This window comes from Lathyrus oleraceus, chromosome 4 (assembly GCF_024323335.1).
Source record: "Lathyrus oleraceus cultivar Zhongwan6 chromosome 4, CAAS_Psat_ZW6_1.0, whole genome shotgun sequence".
Lineage (NCBI taxonomy): Eukaryota > Viridiplantae > Streptophyta > Magnoliopsida > Fabales > Fabaceae > Lathyrus > Lathyrus oleraceus.
The window spans coordinates 133,515,661-133,536,424 of NC_066582.1; the positions used below are offsets into that span (position 1 = coordinate 133,515,661).

At 36.3% G+C, this 20,764-nt stretch overlaps 1 protein-coding gene across 1 annotated transcript; it reads right to left on the minus strand.

The window, feature by feature from the left end:
• Nucleotides 1–112: 112 nt before the first annotated feature.
• LOC127074054 (conserved oligomeric Golgi complex subunit 2) lies at nucleotides 113–9,394 on the minus strand. The gene is made up of 12 exons (XM_051015316.1): nucleotides 8,786–9,394; nucleotides 6,950–7,156; nucleotides 5,611–5,947; nucleotides 5,186–5,347; nucleotides 4,901–5,000; nucleotides 4,595–4,810; nucleotides 4,405–4,513; nucleotides 3,930–4,130; nucleotides 3,666–3,770; nucleotides 1,034–1,159; nucleotides 802–936; nucleotides 113–662 (listed from the first exon to the last, which is right to left on the minus strand). The coding sequence occupies exons 1-12, from the start codon at nucleotides 9,239–9,241 to the stop codon at nucleotides 549–551; spliced, it is 2,268 nt and encodes a 755-aa protein (XP_050871273.1). The 5' UTR covers nucleotides 9,242–9,394; the 3' UTR covers nucleotides 113–548.
• Nucleotides 9,395–20,764: the final 11,370 nt, after the last annotated feature.

Here is a 20,764-nt window from a genome sequence, read left to right on the forward strand (position 1 = left end):
ATAAAGTGAGTTTCAAAACAGATTTACATAAAGTTGTTGGAATGTGTACAAGAATTTCCTTTTCTTATCAATATCATCTATAACTATTAATATAATAGAGAGAGAGAGAGAATAATTAAAAATTGAAACCGTTCCATAAACAAATTCGGTGTTGAACACCAAAAGTGGCGTCGACATCACATTTCTCCATACTAGGGTTTGATACCAAAACCAAACATACATCAAGGGTATACAAGGATCTGAAGACCACCAACAAAAAGTTGGCCACAAATTTGCAAATGCAATTTAAAAGAATGATGATAAGAAACAAGCCAGAGATATCAACAGAGAACCTATCCCAGTGATAAAGGAAAACCTAAAATATAAAAACAGCTGCGAGCAAAAAAATAACTCCCTTTCAACAACTATGGTAACCTGTGATTATTGTGTAAAAGCCAACTAATTTGTATAATCTAGATTTTATGGTTAAGTTACACAAGAAAATCTTGGCTAACCAAGAAAGCAATCAATCAATCTACAAGCCACATTGACTCCACAGATGAAAACTCTTATAATTTAATTGTGTTCTGCTTATCTGCTGGAGCCACACACTGCCATAATGAACGATAGGATGCAATATTAACTGCTTCAACCCCTAGGGAAGATAGGTTGCGGGCATACTCCTGGTGACAATATGAAAGAGCAGGGTTATCATCTAAAAGAAAGCATTTGGTTTACAGGACATCCCCTTAAAAAATTCATTTTGAAACCATGCCTTGCAAGTTGCATGTGCACAGTTTCATGTGCACATATCATGCATACCTGAATATCAAGGAATAACTGCATACACATTTTGTCAGTGTCAGACACATTATTATCGGAGATGTCTGAACTTGCCCCCGCTCGTCTTTGTGCACTCTGTCTAATTTTCTGAAGTGAAGATTCTGTCTTTCTTGCCTACTCGTAATCAAAATTTCTTAAGCATTATCAAAGAATCCAAGCGATAAAAATTCCATCAATATAGTAATTTCATAAATGTAGTTTGGATTCTTACCACACTAACAAGGTCGGCAGCTAATTCATAATAACGATCAGTAATCTCAGTTGCAGCACAAAGGAGTATTTCCTTTTTAGTTTCACTTGCCAAATATCTAGAGGTTCTTTCCCCATCCAAAAAAGTCTGCATGTCATCAATATACACACTAAATTATTGAAAACAAATAACTTTTCTCTCAAAGTATACATAACCCAGTTTTCATGGCAGGTTCTTCGTCTTAAACTTTTGATTTCCTATTTTAAGAGGGGAATTAGATGTTATCTTCCCATTTTTATAGCATGTGGAGACCGTAGACAAGGATGAGAATGTTCAAAATTGGGCACATGAAAGGCCACCCACCATATCAAATTGGATTCAATTTGCATGAGCATAGTTTCCCTGGCCTCTAACTAAAATGCTAAGCACAAAAACAAAGATACGACTTTCTTTTGGGGTTGAAATGTGAGGTCAAAGTCTCACAAGCAGGGATACCTACGTAAACATGTAATAATCCTGTCCGCCTTCCAATAATTCATAACTTAATAACAGGTAGCCCGAGGAGCAATAGTTGTTTAATTATAAAATTTGCATTAAAATTGAAATGTGGTTGGGCTCCCAGAAGCAGTGATATACCTACATGAACATATAATAATCAACAGTTCATAACTAAATAATGGTTTCCTAAAAGTAGGCCACCTAACAGTAGATGTTTAATTCCGGTAAAAAGCTTGGGATTAACTTAAGATTAGAAAATAAAAAATAGTAGTCAGTTTATTGAGAAAAAGTAACCCTTCCTTTTTCCGACAACTAGAACCGATAAAATGTGAAAGGGTCTTGCATTACACAATAATACTCCCTCTGGTCCATTTCTTAACAGACAAATGATAAAACTACATAAATCAAGTAGAACATCAAAAGTTGTTATTGCCACTTTATATTCCAAAAACACCCCTTGTTATTCAATAAATGATTTAAATGTTTTTTATTGCAAAAAACTATTTAAATGCAAACAACTAAAAGTTCTTTATGCAATTGATACAGCTGATAGTACCCACCCCAACAATAAAATTTTAATTCCTTGCCAAGGATTTCCCACCAAAATTTAGCAAAAAGCATTTGAGTGGGTTGCAAAATTTCAAGTGCCCCTTAAGTTCTTGCTCCATTTTTGGGGGGGATTTCTTAACGCACCCTATAGATCTCTACCACACTCTTGTGAAAACCCGAAAATACCCTCAGACTGTGGAGATACATCTCCGGACGCACCCCAAAATACACCAAATACATGAGTAAGTGAATCACATTCATTTTGTAAAAAAAAAAAATTGTCCGGAAATACATTTCTAGAAAACTTGAGCCCCGAACAAAATATCACCTTGAACAAAGCTTCTTGCCTCTTTATATTCGTCATTTAGATTTTTCTAAAGTAAGTTAAGAGACATCTAGTTGAACATGCCAACACAGTTGATATCAATGATAGTAAAACGTAAGTGCAGACAAAGATGAAAGCAGCAATGTTGTGTCCTTGAGAAGTATAATAATTACAAAGCAGCTTCTGCATCTTAGGTTGCTAATAACATAGACACATATCCATGTCTCAAGAACTGGAAATAAACCGCACTTTTAATAAGAATGTGTATCTTAGCAAGGTTTTCCAACTCTAAACATTTGTAAGTTTGTTCAAATTCTGCTTTGCAACATAGGTATAGCGCTGCTAAAACCATTTTTTGACAACGAACAGTACATGGGCTCAAAATTTCCGGAAATGTATTTCCAGATTCCGGAAATATATTTCCGGACTATTTTTTTTACAAACTGAAGGTGTGATTCACTTACGCATGTATTGGGTGTATTTTGGGGCGCGTCCGGAGATGCATCTCCGGAATCTGAGTGGTAATTTTGGATTTTCGTAGGGTCCTTTTCCACCACATAGGGTGGGATTAGAAATCCCCTTTTTCTTTGGGTTGAGTATATTTCAAACGCAAAAAATTGTTTTAGCCACCAAGTTAACATATAAATCAAAATTAAAATGTTGTGGATCAGGATTTTCCATCAAATGCAAGACAATCCATAGATTGCATTTCAACTGCCCCTCTAGTTCCAACACCTTTTATATTTGGAGTATTTTAGAGACATACTTCATATATATAGCATTAACTGGACCTCCATGTTCCTTAAAAATTAAAAACGCTACTAGATATAGACTAGAACACTGCTTTCATGAACACCAATGAAGCACCGGCAGCCGAATACCAGTTTGATTTAAACCACCATGGTTTAATGTTGAATACCTTTTGTGCCTTGTACATTGGAATGGGTGTGGAAATAGGCAAGTGTATAGCATTAATGTCTCTACTTGTATGGAGAAGATTTTGTGAAAATAAAATTTATCAATAATGTATGGGTTTTTAAGGAAATTTATCAATTAATACACAAAATGTCTCTTATAAAGAGGGCCAAAAAAACTAAATGTGTCTCTTACAAATAGGACGAGAGAGAGTAATAAAGAAACCAATCCCCATAAATATATCAGACTAAACATCCTAACAGAAATATATCACTATTCCATTGTGTTTAAATCCAGCTAACTACGAAAAGAAATAATCAGGGCGAAAATAATATAAACCATAAAAACCTAATCAATGTCACATACCTTTAGGGGACGTAATACTCCTGTAACATATGGTGAATGCCTAACAGGTAGAGGTTTATTAGTCATCCTGTAAGTCGCTGTTATCCCCTTCATCTGTCTCAAGTCCTAGATTATTTTTGAACAAGCCAAAAAATAAACAAACTGGAAGGGAATTGGGGGAAGCAAAGGAAGAAAAATAAAGTCGAGAAAATTGCAAAGATATTCATCCCCACATCTGAATAATACAACCAATTTAATGAATAAACATTGTAGAATACAACCTACCTCGACTGACTTTTCCACCAGTGACTCCACCACTGCTTTGACGACTAAAGGTTCTAAAGATTTCAAGGATTGGCCACTCTGTAAAATGCTCTGCCTTACTGATTCAAGAACATCGGAGGAGCATGAAGATAAAACATGAACCACATGTTGTAAGTAATCACCACGAACATGCTCCTCCAAACATCTGATATCATGAATAACCTACAAATGATTTCCCATCTGTTATGATTTAGGTAATGTGTAATCACATCCTCATTTTGAATATCTGGCAATAATGCAAGCAACTCAATTGTTATTTCATTATAGTACCATTTTTATTTATACCAAATTCTCAAACAGAGCAAAGCCTATTTAAAGACATATGTATGGGAATGAAGTATTTAAAGTAGTGGATCTCCTGATTTTCTTCAAGTTTAAAGATAGAGATTAAGCGAGCGCGATGCATATAAAAACAAAGTAAAGGCATGATGCATACAAGGATAAAGTCATCCATGACAGCTGAAATAGCCCATTCACGCCCAGTGCTAGTGCTTGTACTATGACTCTTGCGTGCAGTCAATCCAGATGACAGCCAATTTGAGTATCTGTAAGTTCAAAGAGAAGTTGGCTTCTGTTTTGTCCACAAAAGAGAAACACAAACTGTTAACATTCCACCTTAAACTGACCTAGAAAGAAGCTGCAAGGATAGGCGAAAGAACTTGTCAGAACAAGAAAGGACAAGAACATCTTCTCTCCAGCACAATCTCAAACTATCCAACAGAGTTACACTTTGTTTGAGTGTTAAGTCTTGATAATTTGCTTCGCCGGGATCTAAATTTGGAATGGGGACAAGACTGGATGTTGTCAGTACAGAATCTAAAGACCCTGCTATTTCCTGAAACCTGAGGCAATTGAAGATATGAGTGAGATCCATATCACTAATAATTCAGGTATTCTTATAAAGTTATGACCATCTTAAAGAAGAGAATCACCTCAATGAAAAATACACTCCAAGATTCCATTGCTTCATGAACTCAGTATAAATTGTTTCGGATCGAAATTTAGCAACAGCGGATCTGGACGGACAGTAGCCTTGCATGAAATTAATTGACATATATTAGTGAATATATATACTCTTACTTGTATCAATAAATTTAGAAAATACATTGTTAAAACATATTAAATAAACAAAATTGTTTGACACTTGAAGGCCATGTCATTCTTTTTGTTTCTCAAGGTGAAAAGTAAGATTAGCTGAAAGGAGATATGGCTACTACCTTCTAGATAGGCCAAGAACTCCAAGCTAGATTTGTAATTTTTCAAGAACTCTGTTGGTCTTCCAGGAGAAAACGCGCCTGGTTTTCCCTTCTGAATAGCAAAAAGAACCTCTCTAAGGATTGAATTGGCCAAGAAGTCAAAGACGTGTAAACCTGAATTTTCTGCACCAAATACCAAACTTTAGATATGAAAATATAATGGATTTATATGTAAGCATGATATATGTTGGCACAGCATAATAGCAAGCATGACCATAACTGACCAAGTAACAGTACATGTAAAAAAAAGTGCAAGGTGATTTAACAAGTTATAACTTTAAGATCAAGAAGGACTAAGGACTGACATGGTCCAAGAAACCAATGCAGTATAACAGATTAAGGCTATTAAGAATCCTAAAGTGGTAAGAAAAAGTAAGACAATGTACCTGCTGAAGAAATATCCAATAAAAATTTACAGTCTTTATAAATGCATTCCTTAATTTGTTGATAATCATTTTCAAGCCCATCCCCAGATGATCCAGCAGCCACAGCTGATGACCCATGTGGGATAATCTTCTGTATCAATGGAGCCACAACAGTAATACGGAAGGTTTCTTCTGCATTCTTGGTGTTATCAATGGCAGCATATGCACGTAAGCAATTGTAAATTGCAGTTGCATCCCGGTGTTCAAGACCATCTACAAAGCAATGTCCCAAGCTTGCATCTACTAATAGGCTTGCATTTTGAATCCTCTTCTCCATATTCTCAATAAAAGGCAGGTTCTGTACTGGCAGAATAGAGAAAAAGAGATGAGCACAGAATGTACTAAGATTTAAACAAAAAAGATCAATTTTACAGTGAACCACAAACCTCTAAAAAGTTAGAAGAAAATTAAAATAAATATGAAGTATATCAATACAAGCAAAACTTCAAGGCACATATAATGCTATCAACCATCTGACACTTTGAATGTTAACCATTAATTCTTGGCAAGCTTTTACAAATTGTCATTTTTTCTACTAGTTCATCATGACAATGTTGAAATAACAAAATAGATAGTGGACATGAGATATTTAATCATAGTAAAAAAACCTGATTCTATTTTTATTTCTATTCAACAAATAATCAAAGGATTCCTCCAAACAAAAAGATAACAACATCCACTACAAACATGCATAATAGCTCCCTTTCAAGACTTTCCCACTCTGCAGTCCACTGACCCTACCAACTACAATTGAAGCTAAATGAAAGCACATTAAACACAAACAGTATATTATGGACCTTCAACTGGTGGTTCTGTATAATAATTAAATACATAATAAATAAATTTAATTTGACTAATCATAAGGATTTGGATGCAAGCATGGTCTTGGATAGAACATTATGGCGGAAGTTGATTCATGTAGCCGACCCCACTTAGTAGGCTAAGGCTTGGTTGTTGTTGTTATTGTTGTTGTACTCATATCTATAAACTACCTGAACATGGCTATCATTGTCAGTTTTTTCCATTTCAGGTTCATTTATTTTTTTCCTTTCAGAATTGTTATTAGTCAGTGGTGTGTGTGTAAATAATAGTAACCAAAATAACACCCAACACATAGCATACATAATAGTATATATAACCTTGGTCTCTCACCAAGCTTCTGCAAAAAAAAAATCAACTTAGTTTTCTACAAAAAAAATTGTGCCAACTAATTTTTTTTCCTGGAAATCGGAGACACAAGTATATAGACACATAAACACAACATTCAAGTTTTCAGCAAAATGAAAAAATTAAAACAAACCTTTGCATGTGTAACATAGAATTTTAGCCTGTTCATCTCGCTGGCAATTCTTTCCAGCAGCATACTTTGAGTCTCTCTAACACTTGTCCCGTTCTCAACATGCTGCACAGAAACCCCATTGCTCAATGAATTTTTCTCCGGTAAATTCACATCTCCATTTGACCAGTCAGAGGGTACACTGGGCAGCTCTTTTATTAGTTTCTCAACCTGCAATTGTCAACGAATAGGTTAGAAACTGGTACTGTTATGAATTAACTATGGGATAGTTATGGTTTATTGAATAACATAGATGTTAGGATAAAGAATATAGAGAAACTAGAGTAGTTAAAGTAGTCATGACTCGTTAGAGTAATTAGTTAAAGTAATTCGTTAGAGTAATTAGTTAAAGTAATTCGTTAGAGTAATTAGTTAAAGTAATTCGTTAGAGTAATTAATTAGTTAAAGTTAATTGTTAGTAAGGTTGCTTTCTGTTTTAGTTAGTTGCATGTGACCCCTTGTCCCTTTCTACAAATTAAGACTTCTACTCCCTTAGAAATCATCTTTGGCATATCTTAGTTTTGATTGGTTTTATAACCAATGTAGGAGAGCTTGCTCTCTTGTTATTTCCTATTTTTTAATAAAAAGTGTTCTTTCTTTGGAATCCAATTACTGGGTTCCTAACAAAAGAATACTTACTCTGAGAATAACTTCCACAGAGGTGGTTATTTACAAGACAGAATTGCAACTCTCACAAACATACAAACAGTAACTGCAGAAAATTATCAACCTCTAGGAATTAGAGAGCTTAGTCTCTCCTAAACTAACCAACATACTTTACAAAATACCCAATACCCTCTATCTGGCTCATCCCCTCTTATTTATACTTATTTTAGTAAGGGAAATGCTAACTTGTGCCCCAAGGGCACATGTTAAGAAATCCATAAATAGAAAATTTATTTTGAAAAAATAAATAAAATTATTAATTATAAATTTCTAATAAATTCAATACACAATTTCCAAGAATTTGTTTCTTTATTTATCTCTTAACTTGTGCCTTTGGGGCACAAGTTAGCATTACCCTTTTAGTAAATAACTGTCTTATTTAAATAACTACTACTACTACCTATTACATAACTGCTGCACTGCAGAGGCCTAGTACTAGCAGAATATTGAGCCAGTGCCTTCTGTCTCAACCCTAAGGATTCCAAAACCAATGCAAGAAATGATTGTCAACATACAAATCTTATCGAATGTGATGTCCAGACGATGATAAAGATTCCCCCGCAGTTTTTGAAACCTTCTTTGAGATTAACAACAACCAAGCAATGTCATTGATACTAGACCCTAACTAAAACTAAACAAACCTCAAACACAATAGCATAATAATCTTCGTACTCAAACAAATACACTGCATTATACTAGGTAGTAAGGATTGCACTATCGCTGTGGAAAATTACTTCACAATTCGAGGAGGTAAAATTTATATAGAGGCATAAAATTGATTTCGGCTAATTTGGATGCTCTCGATTAAAATTAACTTTGCCTCCAAGATTGATTCTAACTTGAAGCTAGAATTTGGAGTTTTTGCTTCTACAACTAATGTTTACCCATGAATTTAATGTATAACTCACTCTTACATGAATTTGAATGTATCCAAATACAAATCACTTCACATTCAACTCACTCATAGCAACAACAAATAAATCATTATTTTTAGAATCAATTCACTCAAAATCAATTTTTCAAACAGCAAAACCAAACACACACGAAATGCCATTAGATCTCACATAAAAAATCAAAATCACAATTACTAATCAGTAACAATTAAAAACCATAGATAAAATCTGCAAGCACTACCTTAGAAACGACGTGAAACGTATCAAGAAGAAGCTCCAAAGTCTCTCTGGCGGAAGCAGCTTCAGATCTTTGCTTCAAACCATTCTTTATAGCAACAAGCGAAACATCCACAGATCCTCTAAACTGTTCGATCTTCTCCCTAAGCTCAACCAGTGGTGCCCTCATCCGCACCACGGCAGCGTCCACGTCGACGAGCTTAGTACTTAGGTTAACGAAATCAGCGTAATCACGGTTAATGAGATCAATGAGTTCATGATTTAGCGACGAAAGGTAGCTGTGGAGCTCTGAACGGAGAGTGTCGAAGGGAACGAAGGTTCGGAGTTCGGAAATGTAGGATTCGGAATCGAAGTCAGGGGAGAGAAACGACGCCGGTTTGAACCATAGCGGGTGGGAGTCGAGTGGATCGGAGAAGAGATTCGTGGCGGATCTGTGGTGCGCTGCGATCGGATCCGCCATTTTGTTGAGAAATTGTTTGAGATTCGGTCAGGAAATGATATTGTTTGTAGTACGAAGTGGAAAACTCAGAACATAACTGTAAACGGCTTGCAGTGGGGATTTAGTTCCTCTTCTTTTTCTAATCTTCACCGGCAAGTTTACAACGGAGATTTACTCTAGATAACTAAACTTGTCAAAATAAATAATATAGTAATTGAATAAAAATTTAATTATCAACATTTTTATATAAAGAATTTTAATTATGAACATACATATGGTAAATTTAAATTTTACATGTATTTGCATTGTATTTCTTTTTATTCTAAGGTTAGATAAATAAATAAAAATACATATAATATTCTTATATTTGGATTTTTAAGTCAACAAAGAATATCAATGAAAAAACATTTATTGAGAGAAAGTATTATGAAGTGTCTTAAAGAGCATTAATGATGGAGCGTCGACGGACTAACAACGAGAGATCGAACGAGCCGTCAACATAGAGAAATGTGGTTTAGAGGACTTTCAGGGATAAATCCCCCAAGACCTGGATCGTTGGGAAACATGTCCAGAATCTCGAAAAATACGGTTGACATAAGTCTTTGTTTCATCAAGAAGACTAATGGATTGAGACATGTAAGGTGAAAGACTTGGGAAATTTACAAGCCCAAAGGCCTTGATATTCAGCGTCGACAGTACGTTGGAGCAGTTGCCATCGAAGGTTCGTGAGGAAGTTGGGAGCAGTTACAATTTCACATGGATTTCAAACCGGTAGTGTCATGGGTGACACAAACACACTAGTGGGAACTTGAAGATTGAAAGTGGAATGAATGCAGAAGTTCCTTAGTGGTCATAACTAAGGGTGTTCATATCCAATCCAATCCAAAAAAAAATATTGAAAATCGAGCCAAAAAACCAAAAAAATGTTTATTTTTTTGTGTTTGGACCACCATGTATCATAACCGACCGGATTAGTTCGGTTTACGGTTGGCTACATGATAACCGAACTGGTCCAAACCAAACTGATATTTATTCCATTTGCTAACGATTTATTCTCCCCGGATTATGTTTAGTCGCCCAAATTATGTTTATTGTTTAGCTGCCACCATTCTCCATAGACACTCTCAATCATCCCGAAAATTACTCTTTGAGATTCTCAATCATCCTCAAAATTAAATACAATGAATGACATTCATTGTAGCCGCATGAAAAATCCGCCTCAAACCTTCAATTCCTCTATGAGTCGTCAACTTTCTTCAATTCTCTATTTAAGTTCTTTGTCTTCTATTTCAGTCCACCTTCATCAAAGGATCAAATAACCTCCGACCTTCTTATTCTCAATGCTCTCTCTCTCTCTCTCTCTCTCTCTCTCTCTCTCTCTCTCTCTCTCTCTCTCTCTCTCTCTCTCTCTCACACACACACACACACAATCTATTTTCTTATTTTGAACCCTAATTCTAATATCAGTAAGTAAGCTTTTTAATTTGTTCGATTTTAGCCTTTTAATAGTTTGTTCAATTTCAATTTTTTTTACGGTTTGTTCAATTTCATATCAATTTATTCTAATTTTTAATTTGTTCAATTTTTACAGGAATGAGCCAAGTAAAATCCTCTGATCATGTTGAAGCTAGCGGAAATATACCCGAATGCATCGCATGCTCAAACATACAACAGAGTCGCTATCGAACTTTATTTATTCCCAAAGGAATGGGAAAACATTGATAAAACCCGGGGAAAGAGAAATTTGGGTAAGAAAGTCGGTTATGTTAGGGGAAGGTATTAGCACCCCTAACATCCACGGTACTCCATGGGAACCGTTTTGATTGTTCTTGCTCGAATGGGTATTATATCTAAAGATTACTTGCAAAAGAATAAAGGGAAAAGAACAAAGGAAATAGATAGAGTACTCGAAGAGGATTAGGGCCCTCATGCCTACATATCCTTATAGTGTAATAAGGAATTCAGAGATCCGTAGTTGATAGAACTAATGATGGGAGGTGAAAAGAATTTGTGATAACGGTATGGTCTAACCAAAGGATTGTGTGATTTGAACTCCAACAAGGGAAGAAATCTGAACCCAAGAGTAAAATTGGTATGAACCAACAAGTGAGGGGTCTACGACATGGTATCATTGTATTGGAATAACCTAAAAGAATGAGAATTAGGTGTTTGGTTTCATAACACAAGCAACTCTTGGTTCACAAGCGGACACTGAATAGAGCTCAAAGAGATATTGTTTGGCTCAAAGATAACAATATATCATGTGAAGTGAATAAAGATAAAATATGGGTCATGAAAGATATGAATGGTGGGTGCCCTAATGCAGAAGGAATAATTAGGAATTTGCTCGCCAAGGAATTGAATCCTCGTGCCTACGTATTCTCACGGTGCAATGATAAAATCAGAGCATTCGTAGTTCGTGGAACCACGAAAACAAAGAGAGGAAATAAAGAAGTGTTTGCCTAAGCAACAAGGACTGATAAGGCAAACACAACTAAGAGGGTATGATTGAAGTGATGAACAATAACTTGTACCAAAATACAATGGTAACATAGGAAACCATAAAGGCAAATGAGCTTTGAACCAAAGAGTAAACAAACAGACCAGCAAGTGAGAGGCCTAAGGCATGGTATCACTGCCTTGGAATGACCGAAAACAAAGAGAATTAAATGTCTGGCAATAAGCCAAATAACTCTTGATTCACAAAGGTGGACAATTATCCTAAAAGGGTGAGTATGGAACCCCAAAGGGAATTGTTGATTAGCACAAGGGACAATATATCATCATAGGGGAACAATCAATTTGAAATCAAATGAGAACTGTATATAGGATCCATGAAGGAATAAACTATGAACCGAATAATAAAGGTAAACCAACAAGTGAGGGGCCTAAGGTATGGTATCATTGTATTGGAATGACCAAAAACAAAGGAATTAGGTGTCTGGCAATAAGCCAAATAACTCTTGGTTCACAAGATGGAGTTCGATTAAGTCGTCTTAAAAGGATATGAATTCAATCCAAGGAAAAATTATATTTGATCTCAAACGATGGTATTTATTAAATGGAGAAATGAAGTGCTAATAAATAAGATAACTCGCGGAGAATCTGAATTCTCCTGCCTACATATTCTCACTGTACAATGAGAAAGTCAGAGCTTTCGCAGTTTAGCCCATTAAGGCTGACAGTAAGATGATTGAGGCAAAAAGAAGTGATTGAATGATAGTGGAATATAAAGAGTGCTTGACAGTTGTTTGATAATAATCACACTAAAGTCTGTGAATGAGGGTGAATGTTTTGAATAGCTAGGGCATACGCCCCATACACAAAGTTACTCTAAACGAGGGTAGGATAAACTTTGTCTCATTATTCCTCATTACTTAAGGCTCGTGGCGCATGATTTTCCATCATAGCTGACAAGTTGTTGGAGAAGAAGCCTCATTGTTGCTCCTTGAGTTGATGTTGCTTTATTTGAAGAAGACTTGGCAATTTATTTGATTTGTATTGTATTAAAGTCTATGAACGAGGGCGAATGCTTTGAATAGCTAGGGCCTACGCCCCGTACTCAAAGTCACTCTAAACGAGGAGCGGTAGCGGCCATGAACGTCCTTACTAAGTTGTAAAGGCCATTCTCCAAAAGCTTTAAGTTATTACAGTGATGCCGTCTTCGTGGATCTTCGCATCTCAACATGGATATCATCGTATGCTAGACTCGCATTCGGTTCAAGATATCAATGTCATCGCATTGCAGAACCACTAATTGTGTTTGAGATTCATGATGTCGTGTTTGATTATAAAGAAAACATATTGATTGATTCAACACACATAATTATGAATTGAAGCAAGAGAGGACTTACCGGATCGGATTCGTTGAATTGAACTACCTGTGTCCATGAAAATGGAGCTCTGATTCAGTAACTTTCCGACAATCAGAGAGGTATGTTCTTCTTCCCTTTGTTCTACTTCTCTTCTTCTTCATTATGAGCCTCAAATATTCTTCTTCTTTATTGTGTCGATGTTGGTGATACAGTTTGATACGGTGAATCCTTGCAGAATCGAAGAATTATGCAAACTGGGATAGGAAGCTTGTGCAGTCTATTGAACTTTATGTAGAAGATTGATATCTTGTTGAATTCGATGAATGAGCAAAGCTAATGTCGAGTGTATGTGTAAGATGCATATCTAATTTGCAGAAGATGGAAGTTGCAGAAGATTCTCCTCTTGTAGAATGAGGCTTGGATTGATTATATAGAGGATCAAACATAACCAACTCGGGCAGGCTCTTGGGCAACTAGGTCAGTTAGTTTGTTGACAGTTATTTGGTGAAGGAAAAAAATCTGTTAGGAATTTTTTTTATCATTTAGATTAGTTGCAAAAGCCAATTAAGAGTTCTGTTACTTTTATGGATTGGCTGTTAAACTGTAAGTGAAGTTAGAAAAAAAATGTTAGAGATCTCCTTGAATGTAATTAGTTGTTATAGTTATTGAATGTTAGATTGTTAGTATATAAACTGAACTTGTTGGAATAGTTTGAAAGTTGACAATTTGGCATTACTATTAAACTAGTGTTATGTTTATGAATGGTTAGTAAGCTATCATAGATTCCCAAGGAAATTGGTGAATTGAAAGTGAATTAGTTTGGAAATCCATGTTGAATGCTAAAAGGTTTGAAATAAGATGAATTGAAGTTGGTTGTTTTATGTAGTAGGTTTTATTATGCTTGATGCAACTATTAGAAATTATGTCACAAACGAATTGTTAGAAGTTGTTCTTGAATTTGTTTAATGCTAACTGGAAATGAGTTTGTGTTGATTTTTTAAATTCATGTCATCCTTTTAAAAGAAAAGACTATAACAATGAACCTTGTGTGACCTTTATGAAGTTATATTAGGGAATTATGATGTTGTTTAGTTAGTGGTTGATCGCTCGACTGGGTGAGTCGAGAATGGGATACAAACTGCAAGTGCACAGTTCTATCGCGTAGTTTTAAAAGATATCGATCCCACAGGGACTTATGAATCGATATACCGTTATCTAAGGTTACTACGTAAATCTAAGGTGAAAATGTTTGATTGTGTGGGGAAAAACTAAGAGCTAAACTAATATCTAGATTAAATATTAATAAGACGGATATCGGTATGTAGTTCGTCAAAACTAGGGAATCAAGTCTTTGTCGGTTTCTTGGTTTTAAAATGAATCGTTTTGGTTAACTTTATTGGTTAAAGGTTCTATCTCAAACTCTCGCTCTGTTGAATAAACCACGATTTTATATTAATGTTGCTGTCACTTATAATTAAGTCAAAAACCATATTTTGAAAACAATAAAGTTGCAGAAACTCTTTTTAAGAAAATACTGACCGTTTTAAACACCCTTATCTCAAACTCTCGCTCTGTTGACTTAGGTTATATAATTAAATCCAAATGCTTAACTCTCGTCCTCACATTCAATCTTTAAAAATACTTTTTGGAAAAGGTCAGAATTTAATTAACTCTAAAACTTGCTCTCGCCCTGATCTAGAATTAATGCCTAACTTACACTGTCCAGTTAAAATCTCAAACTCTCGCTCTATTGATTTTAACTTCTTTATGTCTTTTACTTTTGTAAAAAATCTTGTTATTAAACCTGTAAGTTGAGACCGTAAAAAGATTGATTTTGATTTTAAGTTTAGGTAGACCGACTCAGTCTTGATCCCTTATTCTGCTTACTTTACATACCGATACCTAGGCAAATTAGCCAGACATGCTAAATAAATAAGAATTTATATCATGCATAAACAGACTCATTCCAGGCAGATAATATAGATAAATAATAAAATAAAACATTAAAAATTAAATAACAATTAAAGAACCTGAATGCGTAATACAATGGTCTTGAACACTCCACCACAAGCCGGTAGGATTTGTTCTTGGATTCTTCAATTAAACAGTAAATTAAATCAAGGAAATAAAACTGGAATATAACGTAAGGTTAAATCCAGTATAAAGTTGCACAATAGTTTCCGGTGTAGAAACTATTATGCGAAAAATATCTAAAAGCTAAAACTGGAAAGGTAAATTTGCAAGGGAAAAAGAATGTAAAGCTTGCAAAAGAAATAAATAAAATAAACAATGCTGGAAAAGAAAAATAAGCAAAAGGCGTGAAAAGAAAATTTGGCAGAGCTTCGGCAATGTGAGCGTGAAAAAAACTGGTCCCCGTTTTAGGTTTGTGAGATGGCTATTTATAATAGTGTTGGTAACTGCATTCCGTTTCTCCCATTCTTCAACGTGGCTACATGCGCGGCGTGGATATAGGAGACCAACTTCTCAACGTTCCTCTTCAAGTCTTTCTGAGGGCGTGACTTGCGCCAAAAAGCTAGTGGAATGGTGTGACGCTCGTCACACCATGTGTGACGCTCGTCACAGTGGTGCTTCTAGTGTGACGCTCGTCACAACCCTTATGACGCCCGTCACAGGCACAACGTGCGCTTTCTTTGGGCTGGGCTTGGTCTTTGATATTTGTTTCCTTTTTACTCCTTTCTACACCTCCTTTTCTTCCCTTTTTCACTTTTGCTTCAAAATGGATACCTGACATAAATAGTAAGGAAATACTGCATAATATCTGATAAAATGAGATAAACTAAAGTAAATGATAATATAATCTAATTGAATTAAGTCTTAAAATGTGATATAATTTCGTGTTATCAAACTCCCCCATACTTAAATCTTTGCTTGTCCTCAAGCAAAATTCAGTATAGAACTTGTTAAAAGTTTTAGCCAGATGAAATTTCAAAGCACACATCAATTCGTACTAGGTTGCAAATGGATTTTTGTTTAGGAGGACTTGAGTTTAATCTTGACATCAACAACTACCGTTACAACTTAGATAACCCTACCCTATGCAAATCAGTTCAAGTACCCTATGATAGCTATCCTGGTTCCTTTGGTCTTATTTTACCCGTTTTCATTCTAGCGAAATCACATTAAGCCCTTTATCTTTTCGCGCACATAGTGGAGTAACCGGTTAGTGATTATGATCCGCTTTTAGCTAGAAGTTCTGGTACATAAGTCGGATAACTTCATTATTCAGTCCATTGCAAATTGCGGGGGATCGAACCGTAGTCCGCCCTACCAAGTTCAGTACCAGATTCCTACTGAACCAACTCATAATGGATCTTTCGTATTGTGCTTTTGCATGATCTGCAACGTTTAGATTAAATGATCTGGTAAGGATCACCTAATTTAATTAGTGCATTTCTTGATATATTTATATATCTTAGGTTACTTTTGGGGATCATTCACTTATATTCATCGGCTCTCCACGTAGTTTGCTATTAAGATGGTGCTGACTTCTGTATAAACTACTTGGGGTTGCCATAGAACTAAAAGTTCAAGGGATCGGTATAATAGGTACTTATCCTGATCTAACATATTGAGGTTCTCAGAGCGTTGTTATGGTAATAATTTTTGTTTTGATTTCACTCAAGTTTTATAGAGTAAGCAACCTTTATACTTATTGGGTGTGTTAAAATTTTTTTTGTTATGGCTCAAGAAAATTGAGGGAATAGATAATAGAAATTTTCACACTCGGACTTAACTTAAAATATTTTTTTTTTTTTTTTTTTTTTTTTTAGATAGTAAGAAAGGGAAATAACAATGAAAGGGAAGGTAACATACTTGAAAAATGGAAATAGGAAGAATATTGTTTCCCCCCCATACTTAAACTAAACATTGTCCTCAATGTTTTAAGGGAAAGAAATACAAAATGGAAATGCAAAGAAAATAACAACTAAGGCTGCCTTCCGCCTCTGGTTCTTGGACCTGGTGATCTTTGACGTATGTCTAAGTTGTCGAACCTGCTGAACAATTCAGTAAACCGCTGGTCAGTTATGGCATTCCGAGCGTCCTGTTGCTGTTGCATTTGACGCATCATCTGCATCATCTCTGCATTCTGTACCTGCATTCCATCAATAGCATCCATAATGTCGTCGTTGGTTGCAGGCCTTCTTCGTCGACGACGTTTGGAGGATGGGCCAGTTGCATTACCGGAAGGGTTGAGCGGGGCTGAACGTTGTGTAGGAGGATGATCACCTTGTTCCATTTCTTCAAACTCATCTGTTTGTGGGTTTGTTTGTAAAGGCTCGGTGGTTTCAGGAGCGTTTAAATCATAGAGGTGGCGGTCGGGGTTTGTGACATCAGTTAGGGCGATATTTGGTAGAACAACGCTTGGGACAGCCTGGTTGTTCACCATAAGATAATATCCTCCGCCTACTCTGTTTTTAATCAGGCGGCTGGAGCGGCAATAGCTGATATCCATAGACAGGGGAGGTAGGGATTCTAAAGTTTGGAGTTTATCCCCTAAGTTCAGGCCAAGTGCTATGGATGTTATTAATCCACCAATTATAAAGGGTTGCCGGCCTCTAGCACATAAGGTGCGGATATGATGAAAGAGAAAAGAGGCGGCGTTTACCTAAGTATCCGGTTCGAAGACGCATTGGAGGAAAAATAGCTCCTTTGAGTTGACCTTGCTGTTGTTTGGTCTTCCAAAAATTGTGTTTTGCAAGATGCGGATGAAGTACCGGATAGTGGGGTTATGTATATGGGAGAGAAGGAGTTCTTCCCAGTTGTAGGTATCTATACCGGTAATTTTCTTAAAAAGGCCAAAAACGCCAACTGTGTTCCAGTTTGAGTTTGGAGGGATTCTGGGGTGTACCTGACCTTCTATGGGAAATTGTAACATGGTACTCAATTGGTTTTGGGTTAAGGAGTACTCAGTGTTGAACATGTGGAAGGTTGCGGTACCGGTTAAAAATTCGTCTTCACCGGCGGGAGTGGTGTAGTCGTATGAACTTAAGAATTCTAAGGTTAGGGATGGGTAGGTGGGTTGATTATGAGTGCAAAGGAAGGTTAAGTCGGCTAGGCGGAGCATCCATTCGATACCTTGGAGTAATCCTAATTGTTGTAAACAAGTTAAATCGGGGTACCTGGTGGAAGCGACGCCTCGCTGTTGGAAGCGCTCGAATTGCTCTTGCTGATAGTTGTCATCTCCGGATCGGAAGATGATATTTCCGAAATTTTGATTTCCCGCCATTGTGATGAATTTTTGAAGGGATGATTTGGAAAGAAATGTGTTTGATATGAGAGAATTGTTTTGTGGTGAATGAAGGAAGTTTTGGTAGGTATTTATAGGAGAAGGATTGGAAGATAGAAAGAAAAAGTGGTTGAAGAGTAATTAAGTGTGGTAAATGAAAAATGAATGGGGAATGTAAAAAAATTAAAGTGTAACGTTCGTCTCCAACGGCTCCCTAACGTTCACATGTCTGAGGGGCGTTACGCTCGTCACAAGGCTGTGACGTTCGTAACAGGCGTTTTGCGTGCCGTCCGTTATGGGTAGTGTGACGCTCGTCACACATTTCTTTTTGGAAAGGCTTTCAGCAGCGCTTCACAGAATTACTTTGGTAGCGTATTTTAATGTTTCGTTTTGCTTATGATCATTTTTAGTCTGCAATTTTAATGTATTGTGCACGCTTACTTGCTTTGTATCATAATAATAATAGGTAACAACAGTAGAGCGTAATAGCCATTGCATAATAAAATTAACTAAACAGCTTCAATAAGAATGATCATAATGTATTACAGGGAAGGAAAACAATGCAATGAAATAGAAATAAACATGAATTCAAACAACATTAATGAAAAATCTAGCCTAAAACTAAATAACTTAGAAAGAAATAACTAAATTCCATCTATCTTCGGATCTCTGGCCGGAGGAGCAAAAGAGTTAACATGATGCCGTAACATACGTAACTGACTTGCCGTGCTGCTCATGTATTCTAGGATTTCAAGTCTCAAGTTGTGGAAATCTTCCCTGAGGGCGTCTTGTTCTGACATCAAAGCTTCAATGACGGATTTAATATCTGTTCCTGGCATATGATGTCGGAGATCAGGCATGGCTGATTCTTCGGTCAGGACAGGCTGAGGGGGAGGATCAATATCATAGTAGCCGGATGGAGTCTGAGGGTCAGATTCAGCAAGAGAGATATGGTCAACATAGTGCTCATAGTCATCACAAATCTCATAGTCCTGGATGGATTCAGTGGATCCAGCAGGAGTTGGGGTTTCATTCAGGTTATAGAGCCAGTTCCTTTGATTATGAACACTAGTTCTAGGATCGGGCATGGTGAATAGGCAGAGAACCTGGTTATCAATAATAAGCTCAAACTCATCAGACCCTATGTTTGCTATAAACATAGTGTTGAAGAGGAAGGGTATACTCATAGTAGTAATGCCACAAAAAGGGTTAAGGTCAAGCATAGGCTGACGTAATCCAATAGCATTACCTATCATAGTGATCAAACCGCCTATTCTAATGGGTGCTCGCTCATCCTGGATAAGGTGGTCCAAATTAGCTAACATAAAAGTAGCACCGTTTACTGGACGGTTCTGGGAAGCACAAAATATGATGAAGAGTTCATCACGTGAAACTGAAGTACTATTTGGCTTCTTCCCAAATAAAGTGTGGGTCAGGATCTTATGGAAATAGCGAAAAGCCGGGTTATGTATGTTTCCAGAGAGAAACTCATGTTCTTCGGGCTCATCATTTCCAGTCAGCTTACCCCAAAAGTGTTCAAGCTCTCTATATTCAAAAAGTTCTTCCTGGCTTACAGTGAATGTATCAAAGGAGGTAGGAAAACCCAAAAGGTTGGTGAAGTTTCTAATATTAAATTGGTACTCCATATTGAACATTCTGAACTGGATAAAACCTATGCTAATTCCTTTTCCATGGCTGGGTAGATAGATTAATGAACTAAGGAATTCTAGTGTGAGTCTCCGGTAGGTGGTGAAATGTCTCAGGATAGGGGAGGTCTCCCATCCTATCTGATTCAGCAAAAACAGGACACTCTGTCTCAGTCCAAGGGCAGTCATAGCCCAATCATCAGCATATAAACTAGGTAGCATCTCTCTAGCGGCTAGTTCTTCAAACTTTTGTTTCTGAGCCATTCCTCTGAACTTGATACCCATACGATCAGAATGTCCCATCTGGTTAGTGTTAGCTAGAGAAAAGAAACATGAGTTTAAGTCAGGATTTGGCCAAATGCCGAAAGAAGAAAAGAATTATTATTATTATATATAGATATATTTTTTTTTTTTGAATAAATCAATAATGAATACTAAATAGAAATTAAAAGAATAATTAAGAGAAAAATAGGGAAATGATAATAATAATAGAATAATAAAATAACAAATTAATTTTGTGGGTTGTCTCCCACTAAGCGCTTTGTTTAAATGTCGCAAGCTCGACAAATAAACTGTTAAATATAGTCTATGAGTCCTGGGGGCGTTTCGTCTAAGTGTAGAATTTGCGAATCCTCGTTGGTTTCCGCATAGTGATAATGTTTCAGACGTTGCCCGTTTACGGTGAACGGTTCTGTAGATTGTCCTTTTATTTCTACCGCTCCACTGGGAAAGATTTTAGTGATATGAAAAGGTCCTGACCATCTGGATCGTAGTTTTCCCGGGAATAACTTTAGTCTAGAGTTAAATAAAAGTACTGCGTCGCCTTGCTTGAAGA